Raw genomic sequence first — 24626 nt, forward strand, 5'->3', positions numbered from 1 at the left:
GATCAGCTCGTGGTCACTATCACCCAGCTTCCCTTCAATTGTTAAGTCGCTGATTAGGTCGTCCCTGGTTGCCAGCATAATGTCGAGCAGTGCTTTACCTCTCGTTGGCCCATAGACTTCCTGCGTCAGATAGAGGTCGCTCATGCACAAGAGAAAGCTTTGCGCCTGCTAGGATTTGGCTGAGCGCTCCTCCCACAAGATGTCTGAGTAGTTAAAGTCTCCCATGATAACCATACACTGAGAGCTCGCGGCCTCAGCCAATTCCCTGGCAAACTGCTGGTCAAGGTCTTGACCGTGGGTAGGGGGTCTGTAGTAGACTCCCACCAAAGCATCCCCTGCGCCGTGTTCCCCACGGCTTTTAACCCAGAGGGTCTCAAGTCGTCCACCATGGGTGCCAGTGTCGGCTTGTGGGGGACGCATAGCTTTCCTTGACAGAGAGAGCTATGCCCCCGCCCCTTTTGTCCACTCGATCTCTCCTGTACAGGGTATACCCATCTACACCTGTGGCCCAGTCATGGGTGGAGTCCCACCAGGTCTCTGATATCCCAATGACATCGCAGTTATTTGCGTTTAGTGGGAGGACAAGTTCCTCCTGTTCATTCCCCAAGCTCCTGGCATTTGTGTATAGACATGCAAGTGTCCGCCTGGGGGCCCTTGCCCTGTCTACATTTTATTCCAGGGCTGGGGCAGGGGTGGGTTCCCCTAAGTGCCTTGACCTGCTGGCTTTGCAAGGGCTGCTTAGTGGGCCAGCAGTGGCAGTAGTCCCCCCATCCCCCGGTGGTCTTGGTTTAAAGGCCAATAGAGCAGGTCAGCCAGTCTGGCTGAGAAGAGTCTCCTGCCCAGTGGAAAGAGGCAGAGGCCATCCTTTGCCAGCAGCTCACTGCCCTCCTCTCCAAAGAGGGGACTGTGGTCGTGGAAGCCAAAGCCTTCCCGATGACACCAGCGCCGCAGTCTTTGGTTGACTACCTGGATCCTCCTCTCCCTCCTCAGTCCATAGCCTGAGACTGGGAGGACTGAAGAATGCACCACCTGTGCCCTCAGACCCTTTAGCCCTGCACCCAAATCCCTGTAGTGCCTCATGACCTGGCTGGGAGTGCTCTGAGCCGTGTCACTGGTGCCCACATGGATGAGGAGCATAGGGTAGTGGTCTGTGGGCTGGAGGAGCTTTGGGATCTTCTCCGCAATGTCTCAGATGCGGGCTCCCGGAAAGCCGCAAACTTCCCGGGCAAAGGGGTTGGGGTGGCAGGTTACCCCCTCAGTCGCCCTCAGGATGGAATCTCCCATGACAAACACTTTGAGTTTTGTCTTGGGGAAAGTGGGGGCAGTAGCTACGGTAGTGCCTGTGTTGGCTGTGGGAGCTGGCAACTCAGCAGGCTCTGCTGGGGCTGCCAGAGGTTTGTATCTGTTGCAAAGCTGCAGCGGGGCAGGGACCTTGGTGCGGCAGGCGTTTGGGGCCCCTCTCCACCTTGATCCAACCACTGGGCTGGACAGTAAGGGAGGTCCCCGAGTCTCCTCTTGACCTGGAGGGAGATCGTGATTTACCCTCTGCCTCCCAGGGGAGAAGGGCCTGGCAGTAGGAGTCTATCTCCTGCTCACAGTTGCTGATGGCACACAGTCTCTGGACTGCGGCCTGGAGCTCCTCCAGCTGGCACACCAGAGACGCCAGTAGGGAGCAGACCCCACAGGAGGAGGTGGCCATGCTCCCAGGCCCCAGAGCCTGAAATGTGACAGGCAGCCCCCGCAGCTGAGAGCCAGGGGCTCCGTCTGTGTGAAGCCCAGAACCACGGGCTCTGTCTGGGTGGCGGTCCCGGAGGTGCTGGGGAGGGGGCAGCTGCGGACCCCAAGGGGACCCTCGGAGTGCGGCACATGCCCATCCCTGTCGTGCCGCTGGTGGGCTGGCTACAGCTGGGACTGTTTACTTTGGGGGGCTCACAGGCAGGGCCTTGGGCCCTCCCGCACACCCTCCTGCGCAAACTCCTGCACTAACTCGCACACTGGGCCCAGGAGTGTACCTGTTTGCTAGGCTCCAGTCGCGCAGCTCCCTGTAGGGCTGGGCCAAGGAGGAGCTGGGGGCAGGGGATGGGGTGTGACCCTCCTCAGCCCTCTCAGCCCACTCCCAGCTGACTAGGTCCCTCCCTTCACAGGCTCCTGCTTACCTGGAGGCCAGCCGGGGCTCGTTGGGGGTCCTGCGATCACTGTTGGGGTCCCTAGGCTCATGGTGGGCGCAGGGGGCTTATACCTGCGCGTTTCGCACCGGAGCCAGGACATCATAATACTGAGTTCACATTGCATCTCCAGACTTAACTTTTGCTTTTTTTGGTGCCATCTTTACTCTCTTGAGTTTACATTGCTGAATTACATTATACTAATGTTGTTTTACTTTGGGTTTGTTTTTTCTTGAATATTCAACAGGTATAAAAGTATTGTTCACATGGTTTTATATGCGTATGGTTAATATGAAGAAGTTGTAGTTTTGGATTCCCATATGTGCAGGTTTCATATTCTTCCTCTGAAAGGGCTTTTAATGTGATATAGTAAGATTCTAGTAGGTATAACTTGCATTAATAAAATGTATTAATTTAATATCAAACTACAGTATAGTTATTTTTAACATTATTTTCCTGGTACTAAAGTGTAACGTGTCAGAAGGAAAAGAAACAAATAATAAAAAAACCAACCCATGGATTTGCCACATGCCTCAAAGGACCCACTGAGAGCACAATTATTATTAGCAAGTCTAGATCTTGTTCTTAGAAAAGTACCATTCCCCAATAGTTTTTATATGGAGAAGCAGGTATGGGAAATCCTAGCAATGCAAAAATTGCCAAATTATTCTTATAATAGGAACAAACAGATTTTTATAATGTGTAGCTGTGAATTTTGGAGCTTCACCAAAAAAAAAAAAAAAGAGTAGGAACAAGAGGCATATATGCATCAATGCATAAATGGCTTCATTAAAGATAAATAATGTCAAGGAATAAGCATTAGTGGCACAGGTAGTTGATTCTTGCACAAGAAAAATATACAGTAGTTGCTATATGATTGATATAACTCATATGTGGTTATAATCATGAGAGTTTTGAGAAAACAGGAGAAGGGAAAGATAGAGTATTTAAATTTGGGTAATGTCAGCTGAAGACTGGTAGCTAGAGCTTCTTACAGCTGGAGGCCTTCCTTATATTTACCTCTTAAATAAATTGAAATTATGAGAGAAAGATGGCCATTTCTTTTAATCGTGGATAACATTTTCTGTGGAAATGTGAATGAATTTGGTTAATTCTATATAACTTTATGCTATTTTCTGAGTTTGTATGTCATAATGATTAAAGTAGTATTTAAAAACACTACTCATCTGATCTGTTTTGGCACTGGACAGATTAGGAAGAAGTGATATCTTGGAGCATGGCTGTTTTTTTCCGCATCATTATAGCTGCTGTCATAGCACTTTTACTTTAGACTACGCTTTTTGTCAGTCAGATCTTGTCCAAGCCAGCAGAAGTACAAGATCATACAGCAGAGGGTACTTGAGAGAATTCCATACATTTGAAAGTGCAGATTGGACCAATAAATAAATACCCTTATGTAACCAGTCTTATCCATCACCTTTTAGCTTTTCAGTGTCATTGGAAGTTTCTTTGTAAGAAGTCTGCTTTTAACATCCATTCCTAACTTTAAATGTGCCAGCTTTTACCAGAGCTATGTTATTTGGCCATTATTTGGGCATGTTTGTTGATAAAGATCATAGCATTTACTTACAGAGCACACAAATAAAACATACAAGTACAAGCTTCAGATCATCCCTGTTGAACTGTAGAGCAAAATTCCTATGAACTTTAGTGGGATCGAGATTGGACCTTAGATGCAGAGCATGTTGTGGTTAGTACACATGAACAGAAAGACAAAATTGAACTAGAAAAATGCCAGAAAACAAAGTTGAGATTAGTGGCAGACTAGTTGGCAGAAAAATATGTGTTTTGTCTTGCTAAGGGGTCAGTACTTGTGGACACCACATTTTCTAATAATGGTAGTATTGTAGGTGTTTGGTATAACGGTTGGTTGTGTTGCAAGATGGTAGTACAGTAAAATTTTGTATTTAAAGATGATAGCTAATATTTCTAGGGGCTGTAGAATCAAGATTTGTGAAAGGGTTGTGGCATATAATAGTTGGGGTGATGGTGAGTATTGGCTTGTGGGTGGACTAAGAGAAGCATAACTTGTTGTTTCCTTGCATTTGTGTATTTTGATCAGGTCTGATGTTTGTAGCAATCCCTCCCCCACACCTTCCCTTGGCTTTTTTGTATGTTAATTCCTAACAATTTTTTAATATTTTAATACCCTTTTTAATGATATCAGGGCAGGCAGAAGGTTAGTTTGTACATTGTAGCTGCACATGAAATGTTCTTGTGTCAGCAGCAGCATGCAAGCCCTCCTTGTCTGTCTGTTACTACTTTCTCTGCAGCCAAGTGTAGCTTCTGATGAGAGAGATTTATGCTCCCTGCCCCAGTTCAACAGTCAGGTTTGTAAGTGCCTAGCCCCATCTCTCAGTTTCTGCATGGTTGCTTCCCCTCATTCAGGCCCGGGTTGGTTATTGGTCTACTTCTTCCTGCCCATCAGTTATTCAGGCTAGTGGGTTAAGCACATGAACTTTCTGTTACAAGTTGAATTGTGGCTAAAAAGGTTCTAAATCCCAACATTTAAAAAGCTTTAAAAGAACTCCCTTCTGTAAGACTAGATCTAATCAAAATCCACCTCCTTATTGCTTTTTGTATGGACAAAAATACTGTATTTTATGAGAGAAATCCGCTGTAAATAACACAGAGAATAAAAAAAAAAGTTGAATTAAGAAAATACTGGAAAATGAAGACAGGATTAGATACACTACTGGCAGCAAAGGGAGATAAGTTTACTTTTATTAATAGGCAGTACTTCTACATGTATACTCTTGCTTCTCAGCCATACCCTTGTAAGTATAGTCACAGGGCTGTCAATAAAAAAAAAAAATCAGCCAGAACCTAAGTTCAGATGTTTCCTATTAAATTTAAGAGAAACTAAACAAAACATTACATAAATTCAAATCTAAACGTATGTTGAATTTCACATTGATTAGTATACTCTGTAAATAAATAAAAATATGAGATGTTATGCTTCATTTAAAGCCCATTTTAAGATCACAACTCCAAGAATGGAGTCACTGCCATACACATCCGTAATTTAACAAAAGTTTATTTGTTGCTTTATGAGCAGGTTGAATTATTGTGTATGTGCAGTTCATCATTTTCAAACTATTAAATGTCTTTTGCTTGCTCATTTGATGGAAGTACCAGTTCTATCATAGCTTGTTTATAAGGTTTCATGTTTTGTTATTTTACAACTTTTTAGTGCAACAAATAGAACGTTTGCCTAATTTCAGCTATGTCAGATTGAGTCATTTCTTCTTTATTTTTTAACATGTATTTATTTAAGTGGTGATATGTTGAAGAGGGATGTTGACTCATGAAACAGTGGGATTTTTTAAACAAAAATGAAATTGTGTAATTGAGTTATAAAACACACCGATTAAATGAAACTGAAATTATGGCTGAAATGCAAGTAAATGCTGAACATGCCACTTCTCATTTGTTATGAATAAAAAATTACAAGTTTTATCAAAATACTATTCAGAATGGAGGGAGTGCAGTGTTTCCATAGAGGCACTTACAGCTTTGGAGTCCTGATCATTTTAGAGTACAAAAAAATTTGAAGGAGGAACTCTAAGCACATCTTGCACATGATGAAAATACTGGTAATAAATTGTGTCTCAGTCATGGAACCATTGTTACAAAATTAAAGATGGAGGAAGGAGAGTTCTTTTTATAATGTTGTGATAAATATGAACCATCTATTATAAACATTAAGGAACACGTATTTTTCTTACAGCATTTTCTCAAATGTCAGTTAAATGGATAGTTTAAACCAGGGCTGTCCAAGTGGTGGCCCTCAAGTTGAGGGGCCGTCATGCAGCCCATGTGCCTTGGGGCCACTTTTCCCCTTGCCACATGGCATAGGAGAAACTGAGGCTCAGTACGCCACATGCGCAGCCCACATGGTAATGGGCTGGGGGGGTGCTGTTTGCTGGCATAGCAGCTCACACGGTGTGGGGGGTCGGGAGGCAAGGGAGTGTGTTCTACAATGGTAACTCGAGCATCAAGGGGGGAAGAGGGGTGTGGGTACCATGTGCTGCCAGCACAACCATGTGGTGGTGGGGTTCCTGGGAGAACAACTCCATAGCATGTGGCCATGTGGTGTGTGGCCTATGGGGTTGGACAGCCCTGGTTTAAACCATCTGTCATTACATCACTTTTAATGTCATAAAGGCTCCAAATCTGGTCCACGCCCCTGTACAAATGCTGCTTCCACTTGAAAACCTTCAACAAAAGTTACTTTACTTCTCTGGGCAGTCTTTTCCACTGCCTTACTGTCTTAACAGTTACAATCCTAACTCTATGAAAGTTTTTCTGAGATCTAATCTAAATCTAATATGCTGCAATTTTAAACCACTGCTTTGTTTCCCACCCTTTGTGGAAAGGGAGAAGAGCTGTTCTCTCTCTTCAGCCTTTCACATATTTGTCAACTGCTATAATGTCCCCCTCTCTGCTCTTAATCTCCTTTTCTCTAAACTAAACATAACTAGTTATTTTAGCTTTTCTTTACACAGCCTTTCTTTCCTTCCAACCTCTTGTCATTTTTGTTGCTCGTCTTTGGACCATCTCCAACTTCTCCACATCCTTCTCTAAAATATGGAGCCCAGAACTACACAGAATACAGAGTTCTATATGACCAGTCATACTATGTTACTGCATAAACTCGTTAAATAGATTCAACATCTGAGAAAAGATAATGAACATAAAATGGCAAAAGGGAAAAGCTATTACCAGCATATGTAGCATTGTATGACAAGACTTACTTCTCCAAGTTCCTAGAAGAAGGAGATACGTTTCTGAAGAAAATTAACATTTGGGGTTGTGTGCTATACAGCATAATGATAACAAAGGATGTTTGTACTTTGCCTCCTTCTTTTCCTTACGTTCCTGTCTCTGCCTCCTTCCTTTTTAAGGTGATGCCTGCCATGTTGACTTGCTTCATTTCTCCAGTTTGTTAGAACTTGAAAATGACTAAAAACACTTGATCTGCTTCCTCCAAAAAGGCACAGGAGAAAGAAAGTCTTCACTCACCTTTCAGCCAGCACACGGATACCAAAACTGGCTGAAAGTCAATTCCTCTATATAATCATAGCAACGCATTTTTATCCTGTGCCTGCAATTTTTTTTCTTTTGTCTGTGTACAGAATCAATATTGGTCACAGGCAGAAGCAGAATACAGGGGGGTACATAAATAATTTAGGAGGATTAATTTTATAGCTTGCTCCTTCAGAATTATGGACCTAGTTCTCTCGTGTCTTCTTACTTTGTTTTTTGTGTACATGTTCAAAGCATGTATAAAACACTACTGAATCAGTTTTCTGATCACGCTTGCCAGCATTAGTGAGTGCAAATGACCGTGCAAGGCATAAGACAATAGAAAAGGTTTGTAAGAACAACAGATTTTATATGTGTGTGTATCTGTGTGTGCATCTATAAATAAATTTAAAAATATTTACAGTGTGTGTAAATTTTCTACCACAATGGCACTTTGATGTGGTTGAAGTATTTGGCAGTGCTGCAGTATCTGTCTATGCGTTTTTTGCGGTAGCTTCTTACGAAGCTGTCTGTATTAAAGAATTGGTCCTAAACTCCTTACTAGGATTTTAGTCCATTATCATTAATTTTTTTCTCTCAGATTCCTCTTTGGGAAGAAACATTTTCATAGTTTTGTGTTTTAAAATTTTTAAGTGTAAATTTATTTACCTGTGCAAATTGTGTCTATTAATTGCAACATATTGCCAGTTTTCACTTGCTCAGTCTGATGTTCTGAACAAAATAAAACTTGTTAAAATACTGGGAAAACCTTTAACAGAATGGTATTTATTATACGATTAGCTGTAATATTTTACCAGAAGAAGCTCAGTTGTGATTGTTACAGTTGTTCATTCTCATAGCTGGGTTGCATCTCCTGTTTTTAGGCAAAGGGTTGTGATTGAACCATTCTAAGTCTATTACATTTGGCTAAGTGTAATAATCTCTTTACTTCTGCCATTTTGCAAACACCTTTTTTTCTTCCACTTGTTGCTTCAGCCCCCACAGCTTAGCCAGTGCCACATTTTTCCAGGCTTAGTATTTGCACAGTGTTTTATTTCAGATGGTAAAACATCTGTATTTTTTCAGGGAGTTAAATAAATGATCTATGCTGAGAATGTACAGTATAGGGTGATGTCAGTTTGCTTCCCCCCCCCCCAAGAATTACTGAGCAGAACAGTCTGAGTATTGTTTCAGCCTCACAGTTAGGAATGTGAATATTTATCCTGTATACTTAATTCATACAAGCATAGCTAAGGGAAGGCAAGCAGAAGTTTTTATGGATTCAGGTCAGCTTGAGGGAAGAAAAGTCTAACCATGCCACCTCATGAAAAATCTGTAATTACATAACTTGCAAGAATGCTGATAGAGAAATTTATACATATATAAAATATCTCTATCAGCATTCTTGCAAGTTAAGTAATAAACTAATATATAGAAATAAAAAAACAGGCACCATTTGTGTATGGCTACGTTACACATGAAGATTATCATCATCATGCTTTCCTCTTTGAGTATGCTCATGCTTGTAGAACATCACAAAACCAGCATTCATGTTTGTAGTTAAATGATTTATTGTAAGCATAAGAAAACTTCAATTTCTTCTATAACATTAACACATATTACAGAAAATTCATTTTATTTCTTTTCTGTGGAGAGAATGTGATATAGTGGTTCAGCTTTCCCCCTGTTACTTACATTGCATTTGCAGTACTTCATGTTTATAACTTATTGGCCTACCATGAAGCATCCCAGGGAAGATATCTTGGAATCAACATTGCCAAGATTGTATAAAATTAGCTTTTGTATTATCATGAGGTTTTTGTCTGTTTTATTGAAGCCCTGATCCACTGTTGCATTGCTTCAGTGTTTGCTTCAGTCATTATTGGCATAAGTCAAAGTGGTGTAATTCACAGAGAAATCAGGTTAACAGATTTGGGTCATATGGGTCAACTTAATATTATAATTTTTAAAGGTTACATATAAATTAAAAGAATTGAGATTTTGCCCTTTTTTGCTTCCTGTGATATATGCACAAGGCTTAACTGAGGTAAGCTTTGTTTGTTAGTAAATGTATGTTTATTATGCATCTTTGATATGTTAGAATGGAGGAAAGCTATTGTTACATCAAAAGTGCCCCAGCAGTCAGTGTGGCCTCAGGACTAATTGATATATTAGAAATGTCAGATAGCAAATCTATATCTTTTCTGTTGTATTTTAGGACACCTCTTTGGGGAATCAGAAAACTAGGTTGAAAGTTTTCTCTGCCTTGGTTTTGAATCTTTTAAAAAGTACTTTCCTTCTGACTGTTTGTTAGCTCTTTGAGTTACTTAAGCATCGGCTTACCTTTAAACAGTCTAGTTTAAAAATCTGTTCTTTTCTTAAATGTTTGGGTTTCTATGTCCTGATTCTATCACCTTTTTCCATCCTATCTGAAACGTTCCAGGAAAAATAAAATAGACCAGATCCAAATTTCCTCTGTAAAAAACAAGCCTGATAAAGACTCATTAAAAATCCTTTATAAGGAAATGTTGCAGACCTCTTTTAACTTTTAGCATTATTTCATAATTATGCCATTCAGCTTACAGGCTAGTGTTGATGCAATAAAAGGTAAGGCATGAAAAATGGTTTTGGTCCATCATTCCCTGGTATAGCAAGGAATGGAGACTTCTGTTACTCAGCATGACATCTGTTAATAATTCACTGGTGGCATAATAGAGCTCTGAAGGAAGACTTCATACTAGCCTTCTCAACCAGAGGTTTAGTCATGATGCTGGGCCTTATATACAGTAAGCTTTAGAAGGAAGAAAATTCAGCATTTATGAAGATACAAGTTGAACTATTTCTCTTGGATAACCAATTTTAAATTCCATGACCTAAGTAGGTTTCCACTCTTCAACCCAGAACACATGCTGAAGGGCCCGTGTGTGTGGAAGGGGGAGGTGAGAGAGAAAACAGACGCAATAGTGCCAAATGGCTGTTGTATGTAACTTGAAGTTGGAAACAGCACTGAGAGAATTTAAAATACAAACACCTGCATATCTAACGCTTGGACCTTACCTGTTTGTTCACTTGGTGGAGAGGAAAAAAAAAAAAAAAAGGAAACAAAAGGCAACATCTTCAGTACTAGTCATAGGTTTTTGGGGACACAAACAATTATCGTTAGGAACAAGTAAACTATTGTTCCAGTATACATGTGCGTACAATATATATGCTTTCTGGACACACACGAAGTGTGTAGTTTGAACATTTTATGTTAGCAATTTGGTTTTTAAATAAAACATTTCAATAAATTTGGCTTCAGTTATCAGAAATTTGCTCACTCATGCTCTGAAACAGGATTTTAGGTGTTGTTGACCTTCTTACATGATGATCAGTTCCAGCACTGAGGTAAAGATAAATCCATCACCATGATCCCATTGTTAAACAGGGCTGTTAGTACTGTTAAGACTTGCTTCATGATCTAACAGCTCTATGGGCTCATCTAGACAAGCATACGTGCAGCTTGCAACACCTCAAAGCTGTTTGTGGTGCTGCAAACTGCATGTAGTGCATGTATAACTGTTTGCAGTGCTGCAAATTTCCAGTGCAGCACCAGAATTTAGCAACAGGAGATCCCGGTGCAAAAAAAATTTTAAAAAAGTGTCACAGTCCATGTGGCAGCAGTGTGCTGCTGCCAGAAACAACCTGACCATCCAGAGCCCTACTCTGGCTCCCAGCCAGGCTCTGTGTGGCTGGATCAGCACTGCAGCTGCTGGCCAAGGAGACCCCCAGAAGCCCAGGTAAAGCTCCTGGGGCACAGGTGCTTCCCCAGCCTCCCCTCCCCCACCTGCAACAATTTGGCATGCTCTGGAGCCCTGGGGCATGTCCTGGGGCACAAAGCAGTGGAGCAAATATATGTTGCTGCTCTTTGTGCTACAGCAAATGCACTCCCCTGCATATGGGGACATGTCCTATGTGTGCAGCCCACTTCATTTGATTGGGGGGGGGGTGCATTTATCTGTTAGAAATTGCTACCAGCACCAAAATCTTCACAAACATCTCTTTGCAATTAAAGATACAGAAGGTGTGATTTCGGTGGTGTTATCATCATCATCTTTAGCAACTGAAATATCTTATAACACTACACATAAAATTAACTTATACTGTCCATTTTTATGATGGAGGAAATAAAAGCTAAATAATGACATTTCACATACTTGCATGTTTTCGTTTTTTCCTAAAAGCATCTGGTAACTTCTATAAAGCTTATTTCAGTTCTGTCAACATGGTGTGTTTGATTTTTGATAGTGGAAGAAATATTTAGGGAGGTTCTTAATTTATTACAAACACTTTTCTACTCTTACACTTTTATACTGCCTATACTTCAAGTCTCAGTCAAGCTGAACAAAATGTTCATTTTCAATAATGTCTTATGATCCACAGGTGAGAGGGTAGAAAATTACTCTTGTGTAGTGGTGCCCTACTAGGGTACAACACCCCACATTACATTTGCTTATAAGATACATGGCAAACAAATTAACTCAAAACAACATACTTTATCATATCTCCCATGTCTTACCAAACATTGACCAGTGCACATCACAGGGCCATCACAACTCAGATGCTTCATGTTAATTCAGTTAGGGTAGCTGGACTTGCTTCGCATGAGGGTATACTCTTTCCTAATTCAGTTCTCACAGAGTTACCCTGACATCTAAGAATGACAGGCTTTGCTATAGTCAGTGCCTAGAAAATTCAAAAGTAATATTTATGTTTCCCCATGTGTATACAAAAGTTTAAATCCATCATCCACAACTAGAGGCTTTGGTATGGATGATTTATTCAATCAGATTTCAAGTTAAGGACTTGAATTGTATTGAGTGTAAGTTACTGACACCCCAGTGCATTAATTAGAATGTTTTAATATATCATTTCATTTGAACAGACAACAGATATTTTTCACATTTCAGACAGAATGCAAAAATAAAAACAGTATGTTTATAGACCATATGTTGACTGTTTTATGGTCTAAGATAGATTGACATTTCACGCTGAGCAGCTCAGTGTATGCAGAGGCTGTTGTGTTGAATCTGTAAACTTTACAGAAAAAATGTTGCTCCTTTTTTTTGTGTGCCCTACTGTAGTCCAGTCAGCTTTATCTGGTTAATTTGAATGAAAGCTGGCACCTGCAAGAACCTTATATCCAGAAGACCTGCTGCATGCTGCTACTTTTCCCATCTTCCCTTCTTCAGGTCTACTAATGATGTTCTCTAGCATAAATTCTTAAGCCTGTTCTTCCTCATGTCAGAATCTAAGGCCACTGATAGACATTAAAAAGAAGGTGTGATGGGATCTGATGCGTGATCCCAACAATCGTGCCTCCTGCCATATGGCAGGAGGCATGATTATGGGATTGAGCATATTGTTGGTGCAGGGGGAGCCCAGGATCATAATCATAGAGATCTCGGCTGTGGGAACACATGGTGTGCCCTGGTGGCTGAGAGCTCTGAACACTGACACTCCCTTAACTGATCAGTACAGCCAGCAGCTGGGAGCACTGAATACATGTTCAGTTAAAGGTTTGATAGGAACCATTGACAAAGTTATTACACACTTATTCCTGTTTTTATCATGCCATTAATTGAATGAACATGTGGCCAGGTCATTACTTAAGATGTGATTAACTAAGTTAATCACATCTTAAGTGTTACTTGTGTCAGGAGCCTAATTCAGAGGTTAGCAGGGATAAGGAGAACTTTGCATATTCTCTTCCTTCCGGGTGCTGAAACTGCTTCTGCTTTTGCTCCTAAATCATACTCCGCAGGCTTACTCAACGCACCATATGTGCCCATGTGGGAAACTTGGACATTTCACTTTGGAAATCTGGTCATCACAGTTGATACCTATTCATCCACACAAGGAGACAGGGAGTGTTGGAAGTAAGAACTAAGAGGATTTGATCACAGGTCCATTAGCATTGTAACTTATGTTGCAAGACCTTGTCATGGAAGCAGTCCCACTGCTGGACTGGCCTGTGGATTTTGCTGATGCATGTGAGTACTGCAGGAACAGGGCTGCAGAGATCTCCTGGTCATGCTGTTGGTGCCAGTTTTCCCTATACATGAAGTCAGTACCCCTACCATTTGCCTAGATCAGTACTTCTCAACCTTTTAGGCTAGAGACAGACATTCAAAAAGCCAGAGCCCGATTTGATTCAGTTTTGCAGGTTACTCTAACCTGCAAAGATTGAACTGATTTACAACTACACAGACATTCATGTTTAATTCTGGAAATGCAGTGGCTCAGGCTAGAAGCCAGGGTGCTCTAGAGCAGCCCTCCCTTCCATTTGCAGCAGCCACAAGCATGGGCAACTGGTGCCTCCTGAGTCAGGAGGGCACTTGCCTCCCCAGCAGCAAACCAGCAACCAGTGGGGGAGGGTCCCTTGCGGCAGATTGCACTGATGGGAGGGGAGGAGGGTCCCCCCTCAGCCAGTCACACTGATGGGGGGGGGCCCTGCGGCAGATCACGCTGACTTGGGGGGGCCCCGCAACCAATCATGCCAACCTGGAAGTGGCAGCAGTGTACCACTGGCACTTCAGGGCATACCGCTGGCACTTCTGGGTGGGTGCAATCAGCCATGGGGAGGCCACAGGGATCGCTTCTCCTGGCACCCCCACTCTGGCCGGCGCTCTCAGGTGCGGCACCAGTGCTCTTGCCTGCCCCCCCCCGCCTGGGAACACTGGCTGTCAGGGGGTGCACCAATTCTTTCAGGGGGTGTACATGCACCCCCTAATCATCTCCACTGGCCTCAAGGCTAGAGGGAAGGTGACCTGGGGGGCATGGCCAGGCTCCCCACAGGAGGCAAGTATAATTGTGGAGGGGTTTAAACCCCAACCCTGGCCTGTAGGGGACCCCAGCCAGGCTGTGCTTGGATGGGGAGGGGGAAAGCAACACTTCCCAGGCTTGTCCCTAAGGCCAGACACTAGCTGTGGGGCAGTGTCTCGGGCAAAAGGGGTAAGGCGGTAGGAATTAAACTCCCCTGTCTCCTGGCACAGGACCCCAGTTGGGTTCTGTGCACCTTTCCTCCTGTTCTTGCTCGGGTGGCAGGGGGCCTGGCCAAATCTGGCCAACATGGCCCTGCTATCTGCCTGGGGCTGGGGCTGTAGCTGGGGCTGCGGGGTTGAACCCAGCCAGCCTGTGGGTGTTGCTGAGGGCAGAGGCAGAGAGGCAGCCCAGGCTGGGGCCAAAGGGGCTTTGTAGCTGCCCATGTCCAAGCTGAGTGGAGCTGTTATGGAGCCCCAGCTGGCTGGGTAGGGGCCCACAAGGCAGCCCATGGGGGCAGGGCCCTTCTCAGCCTGCTGCAACTGCATGACAGCCCAGCCCAGCAGCACAGGCGGGGGTTGGCTGGGGAGCGGGCTTCATGGGCCAGCTCAGAGGTGCCAGCCACCCCAATCCCGGCAGCTGCCACCACTGTGCCCCCTGCCCTGTGCAGTACATGGGGCTGCAGCCCCACAAGCAGCAGTGGGCTGGGTGGGGAGCAGGGGGCTGTTCTGCCCCCCTCACCTTCAGCTGCCACAGCTGCAGCCACACTGCAGAACAGTGCACACACACTGCCCCCCCGCCCCGGCCAGTCCATTATTGCTTGTGCAGCTGTAGGTCCGGGTGCTGCATAAAGCAGGAGGTGTGGTGGTGGCAGCTGCGAGACTTGGGGCCTGCCAGTGCCTCTGATCTGGCCCAGGAAGCCCGCTCCCCAGCCAGCCCCCACCTGTGCTGCTGGGCCAGGTCATCACTCAGTTGCAGCAGGCTGGGAAGAGCCCTGCCAGCACAGGCCTCCTACCCAGCCAGCTGGACATGGGGAGCCATGCACCCCTTGCCCTAGCTGCAGCCTGCTGGGAAGGACCTGGACCCAGTGGCCCAGACCCGGCTGGCCCCTCTGCCTCCACCCTCAGCAGTACTTGCTGGCCATCTGGGGTCAGCCCTGCAGCCCCAGCTACTGGCGAGGCAGGTGGATGGCAGGGGCCAGGCCAGCCAGCTCTGGCCATGCTCCCTCCCCTGCCGCTAGATTGGGGAGCGGGGGGGAATGGGTGATAGGGGCCACAGTCCCCTGGTAGGAGAGGTGGAGGAATAAACTTGCTCCCTTTGCCTCAGGGGGCCATACCTCTGGTCACGCCCCTGCCCCTGCTCAGGCTACAGGCCCAGGGCTGCAAATCATGTGGGATGCTGGGGGACTGATTTAACATAAACCCAAAAGGGGTCTTAGACAGACAATGCATAAACCGCTTTGACCCAAATCAGGCAAGTCTGATACTGCATTCAACCAGGTTTATCTTAAACCAGTTTTGGCCATTTTGAAACTGGTTTATGTGCACTGAACTTCTGTTCTGTTACAGGTTTAAACCAGTTTCTGATCACTTAACCCAGTTTATGTGTAACTTGTTGTCCCTGGCCTTAGACTCGAGCATCACCAGAAAATGCCAGCTCTTAGTTTTCACTTGTTTTTTGGCTATGTAAAAATAATGGAGCAGTTTTTCTGTTTGCAAAGAACTCAGAAAGCCAACTATGTCAGAATGCTTTTAATACTGTCAATTCCTATTTGAAATCTTTGGGTTTATCTTGGGAAACATGTCTGCACATCTAACAGTGCTAACATTCTATGGCACCCTTGAAAGGAGTTAAAAGTACCCCAGGGTGCTGCAGCACCCTGGTTGAGTATTAGTGGCTTAGATGGCCTTGTCTTTTCACCTGCCTACTCCTGGTAGTGGCTTTCTATGTACTATTTGCAAACTTTGCATTTATGTAAAATATATTTGCATAATTTTTGCTTTACACCAGTTTCAGCTGTGGGCTTTTTCCTCATTGAATTCAAATGTTGGTATGACAGCAAACCCTTCAAATGGAAGGCAATCTAGAATGGAAGCTTTGGGTTCTTTGCTTAGGCACGCTTGAGTTGCTAATCCCTGTCTATTCATGGGGAAGGACTTATTTGTTTGTTTGAAATGGAGGCAAGTTCTTGCTTCTTATTGTGGGACTTTGAGCTTCTGTGTGGGTTTTGGGGAAGAAATGAACAATAAGCTCAGAAAAGTCTTTAAGGAGCCTCTTGTGCCTGCCTTGAGGATTTAGCTCTGATCATCATCTCCACACTGGGACTCATTAAATTATTGATGGAACACTTTAAGTCCCTAATGCAGTTTTCAGAATAATTTTGATTCCTCTACCCAGATGTGTTTGTTTACTTGAAGAAATAAATGCACCAAAAAAAGGAATTCAACATCATATGGCTATCCGTCCTTAACAAAGGGTTCTGGATTCTATTTTGGGGACCAAGTGCTTAAAGGTTAGCATTGCATCACTTTATTTTTAGATGCCCACATTTTTTTTTGTTGGCTGTACCCCAAAGAAAATATATCCCCTGAAGAAACAGACCAGCATTGACACTGGTTTTATAATTTTATATAGATTTATCATTTAACTAAGGAACCAAATAGTCCCTTAAAAATACAAAACAAAATGAGATCTCTCTTAAGTTCCACTAGTCATAAATCACTCTCCCTTTATTGTGCGAGTCTGTCACTTTGACGGTCCAGTTATTTCTGAGGAAATTGAAGCTCTTGATTTCAGAATGATTTTGCCAGAGTTGTGGTATAACGATGAGTTAGCTAAGGTGGCACACCTGAAAGAAGACAGCTTTACTTTTCATGAGAGAAGTTGACATGTTCCAAGAATTACAAAAAGATTTTGTAGAAACAAGCTGAGCAAATATGATCCTTAGTTTACACATTCATCGAGTTGTCATTTTAGTTATGCTAGTTAGGAGATTTTGCTGTTTCAGAATGATTGCAAATGTAAATGCAAACAATTTATAAATGTTGCTCTTCACAACTATGTTGCTTTCCAATGTCTTTTAATTGACAAATGTCAGTAGTGGTTGTAGCATGCTAGGCCTTTGTATGTTAGTGCATGATTTCCTAGAATCAATATGGGGAGCAGTCAAACTCTATTTGTTTACAGCTGGAATAGTACTGACCCAGATCTAGGGAAGGAAGGCAAACTTTTTTACTTTGGCCACTGTTATTAAGGAGCAGGGGCGGATCAAAAGGGGGTGCAGTGGCACAGCTCCACGGCCCTTTTTGGACGGTACCACACCCTGGGAGCCTCGGGACTGCTTTTAAATCACCAAGGCATGTAAGAATAGACCCTGCACTGGTTCGCAGCAGGGAGCAGCCACCCTTGCAGCACAGGTGGCTGCTCCTGCACCCCCCTTTGCCAAATCCTGGATCCATCCCTGTCAAGAAACACATTTTTGAGGTTATCTCAGGTGGTGTTCACACAATAATGTGCAATATGTTTTCCTATGGTAACAACAACTGTGTAACAGCTGCTATTCTAAGAAAAATATCATTTTGCTCTTCTGAGAAACTCCATGAATAGGTAAAACAGTTTTGCAGCATTAGATCCATGATTTGTTTGGGCATTGACTTGTTGAAATTTGTCTGCGTATATTTCATTACAGGCCAAGGGCCTGTATCTTTCACATTTGTAACACAAGAAAGCAAATACGTGGCGAGTTGTAAATTTACGAGTAATTATACTCTTACAATTGCTGTGATCAAAACCAGATTTTTTGTATTATTTCTGCACATGAATTGTATGTTTTAATAGTTATCTCAGACAAAGGTCATTAATCCACTCTATTGAGGCCGAAATGTTCAAACCATTTTAAAAAATTACTGCTTGTTTTAGTTGTTGAGATATGGAAGTTTTGTCATGAAAGACTAGTTCTAATGAACTTCCACAAGTATTTGATGAAATGACCTGAGGCTCACAAAAGCTTATAGCGTATGATACAAGGTAGTAACATTTATGGGATAATAGTTGTTTTTGTTCTCTTGTGAAAAGTAAATGTTGTAGAACAGCTAGTTACGGATATAGTTCTGTCATTGTGCAAAATTAATGCACGTTCCTGTATGAATAGTAGGTGGTTATTCTGCTGGTGACTGTCTTCTATCTTTTTCTTCAAGGATATTTTCTGGAATGGTGAGGCCCTAGGCCTCTAATATTTTCATAGCCATCTGCAACTTTTATTTTCTTCTTTTTGATTTAGATCTTTTACTTGCTGCAGTCCTACTTGGAATCTAAACACAGGGTTAATTCAGACGTTCAGCGGGAGCTAGATGACATCATTACTTGTATAGAAGCCAAAGTGTGGCTGGCCAAAAGGTATGTTAAAACACTATATGTGAAATCTTACATAAGTTATTAATACATTATAAGGTGGGGAAACTTCTGCTTTTGTTTTTTTTGCAAGACTATCAACATAAATATACCAGAGTTATGTATAACAGAGTTATGTCAAGTCCTACGTATTAATGAAAAATATTTATTATTCTTTTCATTTTAAGAAGTAAAGGAAAAAGTATTAAAGTGTTTTCATTATATTTTCCCATTTCTTTCCTCTATCAGTTTTCCCTTCCCTACATGTGAAATAGGTGGTTTCATTTATATACCACAAAAGGGTCCAAGTACAAATGTGAGCAGTTATCTCTAAGAGCTGAGTAAAGTGCTCAAGGAGAAAAATAATAGCAAAATCTTGAAGAAAGGATAATTATGGTTGCTATCTAGAGATAACAATATGTAAGTTGCAGTCATTGGCATGGCCATGTTGTCCTTACTTTTTCTGGTCAGTTCCCTCACAAAATAATCTAGAAAAGATGTCATAAGTACTTACTAAGCCTGTTAAAAGCTCTGCTTATATGGCCGCTGTCACGGAGTGGGGCCTAGGAGCGGCCGTGATCCCACTAGCACCCCCTGCCGTGCCAATTAGGAGATCCAGCACCCTCTTATTCTCACCCGCCACGTCTTTGATCTTATAATTTAATATGGGAGGCTGCCTTTGATCTCCTAGTATCTATGGGTGACTTGGTGCACACCCCCAGCCTTATGGGCTATGCGTGCCTCCTACCTCCCCTTTAGCACGCCCCAAGCCTCGCAGCTATTCCGGACGTTCTTATGTCGATAAGACCTCGGATGATCCCTCGCCCTCTCCGGGCTCATCCTGCCCTCTCTGGGCCCTGTCTCGCACACCCTGCCCTCTCCGGGCTCGTACCCGCGCGATTGCCCTTCTTCGGACTATCAATGGCGCCAGCCCTGTCCCGGGCGCACGTGCCCTACTTCAGTTTCATGCTGGCCCCTGCCCTTCTCGAGGCTCCCTGGTGTACTCGCCCCTCTACGGGCATTACCTGCGCTTCCCGCACTCACGTCGCCCTGCCGTGGGCTCTGTCCTGTGCCCCTGGCGCTATCACCCTGCTGTGGGCTCTGTCCCGCGCTACTTGCGCCCGTGGCTCTCACTGAGCCTGCACGCCAGCCCTGTCTCGTGCACCCTGCCCTCTCCGGGCTCATACCTGCGCGATCGCCCTTCTTCGGACTATCAATGGTGCCAGCCCTGTCCCGGGCCTTCACCGGCACATGCGCCCGACTTCGGCTTCACGCGGGCCCCTTGCCCTTCTCGGGGCTCCCTGGTGTACTCGCCCTTCTACGGGCGTCACCCATGCTTCCCTCACTCGCGTCACCCTGCTGTGGGCTCTGTCCCGCGCCCCTGGCGCTCTCACCCTGCTGTGGGCTCTGTCCCGCGCCCCTGGCGCTCTCACCCTGCTGTGGGCTCTGCCCCGCGCCCCTGGCGCTCTCACCCTGCTGTGGGCTCTGCCCCGCGCCCCTGGCGCTCTCACCCTGCTGTGGGCTCTGCCCCGCACTACTCGCGCCCGTGGCTCTCACTGAGCCTGCCCCGCGCTACTCGCGCCCGTGGCTCTCACTGAGCCTGCCCCGCGCTACTCGCGCCCGTGGCTCTCACTGAGCCTGCACACCAGCTCTGTCTTGGGCCTTCACCGGCACCGGGGCTCGGGTGGCATATAGCCATGCCTGGCCCCCTGACCCCTCACCAGGGTCCTATGCCCTCACTGGGCCGAGTACCACCCTCACATGCTGGGGTCTCACCCCCACACACCGCACCACATTGGTGCCCAGCCGCCGTGCCTCCCAGGCACTGCTCTGTGCCCCAAACAGGGCACCCAGGAACCTCCCAGACTACTGGGGATCTCCTGTGAGGCCTCCTCACACCCCTACAGCCTCACCCAGTCCTCCGGTGATATACACAACGGAACCATAAGCCATCCGGCTGTAACAAAACAATAAGCCTACCGGCTATAACATAAAATGCAGGCCCACCTGGCTCTCTGGCCAAAGCCTCCCGCTCAGGCTTCTCTCCACCCTTTCTATAATGTAGCCCTCTGGGTGCTCAGGCTGCACTGTTCGACTTAGCTCTCCTGCAGAGCTCCTACACCTCAGGCTGCCAGAAGGGAACTGCTAGCCAGGCTCCAGCCTGGCTGTTTATAAGGGCCCAGCCCTGCCTCCTTCTGGTCACCTGACCAGCCTGGTTACTCCAGCAACCAGCACCTGAGCTGCCCTGGCAAATTAGCAGAGGCCCTAATCCCTACTTAGGCACGGGGCACCCGAGTGCCCCCGTGACAGCCACCAACACTCCTGGATAGTTTAGGATGTTTTTCGTCAGGTTCTCTGCAGAAGAATAATGATGTGGGCTACACACCAGCATGAAGGGATAAAAAGGAATAGCTTATTTATGTAGGTATAAAGTGTCCCTGAACAACGTGTGTGTGTATTAAAAACAAACAAGAAAAACATGACTGCTTTGGATCAAAGGCAGGGGTGGACAAAATGGCAGATCTGGCCAGCGGCTGGACTCCGTTTCCCAGCAACCCCTACCCGTATGGCTAGGGCCTGTTTCCATGGAGACCCCTGCAGCAGCCACACTGTGATAGCACTGGGCCAGGGTTTCTGTGGATACTAGCCCTAGCAGTGCTGGTAGGGCAGGGAGCTGCTCCAAGGCCAGGCTGGGATTTGCAGCAGTGACAGCATGGTCCAGAGCTGGGGCAGAGCCACAATCTGCAGCCGGCATGCTCCAGGCAGGGGCATACAGGCAATGGATCACAGCTCTGCCCTGGCTCTGGACCATGCTGTCACTGCTGCAGGTTGCTGGGGCAGAGCCATGACCCACGGCTCGCATGCCTCTGCCCAGGGCATGCAGGCTGAAGGTCACGGCTCTGCCTCAGCTCTGGACCATGGTGTTACTGCTGCAAGATCCCAGCCTGGCCCGAAGCAGCTCCCTACCCTGCTGTGTACCTGGCCAGTGCTACTCAGGCCCATCTCCACGGAAACCCTGACCCCACACTATCACAGCTGGTTGCTGCTGGGGGTCTCCATGGAAACTGGCCCCACCCACACAGGCAGGGGCTGCTGGGAAATGGATTCCACAGCTGGCCAGATCCTGCCCACAGGCCGGACTTTTTCCACCCCTGATCAAGGCAATAAAAAGACACATACAAATAAAAATAAAAATCAGCTCCTCTACACTTAAAGTAAAAGCTTAAGAGATGGGTTAATTATGGATGGATTTTTGCTTGGTTAACTCTGAGATTCTTTGTGGACAAAATGGACACAACTTGTAAATTAACAACACTAATGAATATTGTTTGCTTGTCTTCTGTCTCTTGGGAGAAAATATTTTCAGGGCTTCTGATTGTTTTAGTACTCTACAGGGTCTTTCTAAGAAATCCTGGAGCCTGGTGGAACTGTATACCAACATGGATATATCTCTAATTCTCTTGAACACAAAAAACACACTTGCACAAATATAAGTCTGCATACTGTTTTCCTTTGTGAATCTGCTCTAAATTTTCCTGATCGTGCACTGGAAATTACAGAGTTAGTTTAACCTGGATTTAGACGTTTTTCTTTTAAATGAATAGAGCACTTATAATTTATACTTGAAAGACGGAATAAGAGTGGTGAAAATTTAAGACCAATTTCTTTTAAACCAGGAATTTTTTTGTATGTTTTCAGTGTAGGGTTTTGGAACACTATGTTAAGTACTAGAGGATTGGTTTTAAAAACTGCAAAACAACTTTTTATCCCGTCATTTACTTGATCTGTGTATCTTTGTTCGCTTAGGGACACCATGATCCAGGTGGAATGTTTTTAACCTAATTGAAATAAGGAAAACATCCATGAAGCATTTGATAACAGAATACAGTTCTAAATATGTTTAAATCTGAAAATAAAAGGGAGAAGATATCTGTTTGCCTTTTCAGCCCTCCTTCCATCTCCTTGAGATAAACAGGTGTTCAGTGTGTCTTGATTAAGAAATAATGTTTGAAATACAGAGCATTTCCTGGGGCTTAATTGAATGCCTTAGGGTTAACTGACTGAGCAGCTCCTTTCAGCCTGTCATTAGTCCCCAGGAAATGCCCTACACCAAGGTCGTTGTTACTATTACAAGATAAAAATGTAAAAACAAATAGGCATATGGATCTTGTTTTGAAGTGCGATTCTGTTTTGATTGGCATGCACGGGATGTTTCCAGAGAATTAATATCCGAAGCACAGTGCGCCGGATCTGCTGCTGGAGTAAAGAGGTGTAGCTCTTTTGCTGTAGATGAAACTGCTGATTTATGTAAAGTGAGAATCTGTTTCTGTATATGCTTATCTCTGCGTTAATCTGGTCTGTCTCTTTATCTCTGTGTTAATCTCTCTCATCTGTCAGCTTTCTTTAGTCTCTAGCCACAATATTCTAACACCACCCAAACATTTAAACACAGAAATAATAATAATCATTCTCTCTCTTCTCATTACTTCCTGGTCTGTAGAAGAAATACCCAGTTACGTTGCTTATTGTATCTCAGCATTGCTGGTTATGATCCTAATTAACCCATGCTGAGTTCAGATATGTATGTGCCTGTTGTCCACAGTCTGCGGATTGAAAACATTAACACAGCATCCTCTTTTGGTGGGATTGCAGGTAATACAGTGGTTTTTGCATTTGTTATTTAAATATACACACGGTTAGGAAAGAAAAACCTCTTCTCCTAAAGGTTTCCAGTTATCTTTAATAGTAACAGGCAATTTTGTCATACTTAAGTCACAGTTTGGACAAAAATTATCTGAGTTCGCTTTCATTTTCCACTATTGCAGATATCTGTCTATTAATGAATCCTTATACAACATTTACCCTGGCCTCCCAGAGGAGCAGCGCCAAGGTATCTATTCCTAATACTTCCTCATGTGCTAGAACACAGGAAGGTTTCATTCTTGTCCTCCAGTTGTGACTCCTTTAAGCAAAAATAGTGGATGATGGTACTAACTCCAGTTTCTTCCATCTCCTCCATGGGTAGCACTCAAAGTCAACCTGAAATCTGCTTGTTTGTGTGTTCTGATTCACCCAGCTTTTTATTTGCTTTGACTTTAAGATGATACCGTTGTTCTTTTGGGTCTTTGCAGGTATTTTGATGATGCTAGTAAACCCCTTTCCTTGGGGAGGTGGCAGGGGCCCAGAATCTTCCTAGTCCTTTCCAGCTATTCTAAGCTTTCCAGGTGTAACCCCAAGACAGGAACTTTACCTACTCTCACATGTGGGCTTCTGACCAAGCAGGCAAAATTTTATCTCTCGTTCTAAAACTTACCATGCTGAAGAGTTTTTAGAAAAGTAAAGTAAATGGTAAATGGCAAAAGTCACAGCCAGTACAAATGGGTTAGCAGAGGGAGAGGATTGAGTCAGTTTGTCCCTTCATCCAGACACCAGGGAGACTCATGGAGTGAATGAGAGGCAGAAGAGCTAGAAAAGGGAAATAAATGATTGCAATAAAGTTGTAGTGAAAGCTGCCTGTGCAAGTTTCTGCTTTGCATCCATATTTCAAGAACAGGCTGCTCCAAGCTGATGAAGTGTCAGTCTGTTACAGGGTTTCCACTCTGAGAGCTGTGAAGTTTGTTTTGCAGTTTAATAGTCTACTCCACATGCTTTGTGCACTGTTCACCAGCTTGGACCACTTGTGTGTCCAAAGAACTTTCTTTCAGGTGCATTATCTTTCAAAAAGAGGTGAGCCCAGTTCTTCACATACTGCTCAGTGCATCCTCTAATGGCTCAGAAATCTTATTTTTATACGGGGGACAAGACATACATGACAAGGGAAACTTACCAGCTACACTCGGGTCTCTCTTTATGCAAATTTGTTTTGTGCGAATTCGTTTATATGCAACAACCTTATTTATACCAGAAATTTGCTTTGTGCTAGAAAAATACGATCTTATGTGAAGTCGGCTGGCAATGAGCTCCCTGCAGGTTGGCAGAGTTCCAGCCTGAAGGGAGCTGGGAGGAAGCAGAAGGAAGGCGGTGAGACAGGGGGCACCACGTGCATGTACAGCAGAGCAGCTGGTGTTCACTTCTGCCCTGCTTCCCTCCCCTGAGTGACTCTCCATCCCTACCCCTTGTGCGTGCTGCTCCTTGCAGTGCAGAGCTCATAACCTCTCTGCACAGCAGTCATTGTATTGTGTGATTACTGTGTGAATTTGTCATGGTTTGGGGGGGGGGGGG

The 24626-nt window shown here is 44.5% G+C and overlaps 1 protein-coding gene across 4 annotated transcripts in view; it reads left to right on the forward strand.

The window, feature by feature from the left end:
* Window positions 1-24626, forward strand: part of THADA (THADA, armadillo repeat containing) — a 368709-nt gene that overhangs the window by 208841 nt on the left and 135242 nt on the right. For all 4 annotated transcript variants that reach the window (XM_019516368.1, XM_019516370.1, XM_019516371.1 and 1 more), the window contains exon 31: window positions 18295-18410. In XM_019516368.1, the coding sequence (XP_019371913.1) occupies window positions 18295-18410 (116 nt within the window). The remainder of the gene's footprint in view (window positions 1-18294; window positions 18411-24626) is intronic.

The sequence above is a fragment of the Gavialis gangeticus genome, unplaced genomic scaffold, assembly GCF_001723915.1.
Source record: "Gavialis gangeticus isolate Ggan-Ray unplaced genomic scaffold, GavGan_comp1, whole genome shotgun sequence".
NCBI lineage: Eukaryota > Metazoa > Chordata > Crocodylia > Gavialidae > Gavialis > Gavialis gangeticus.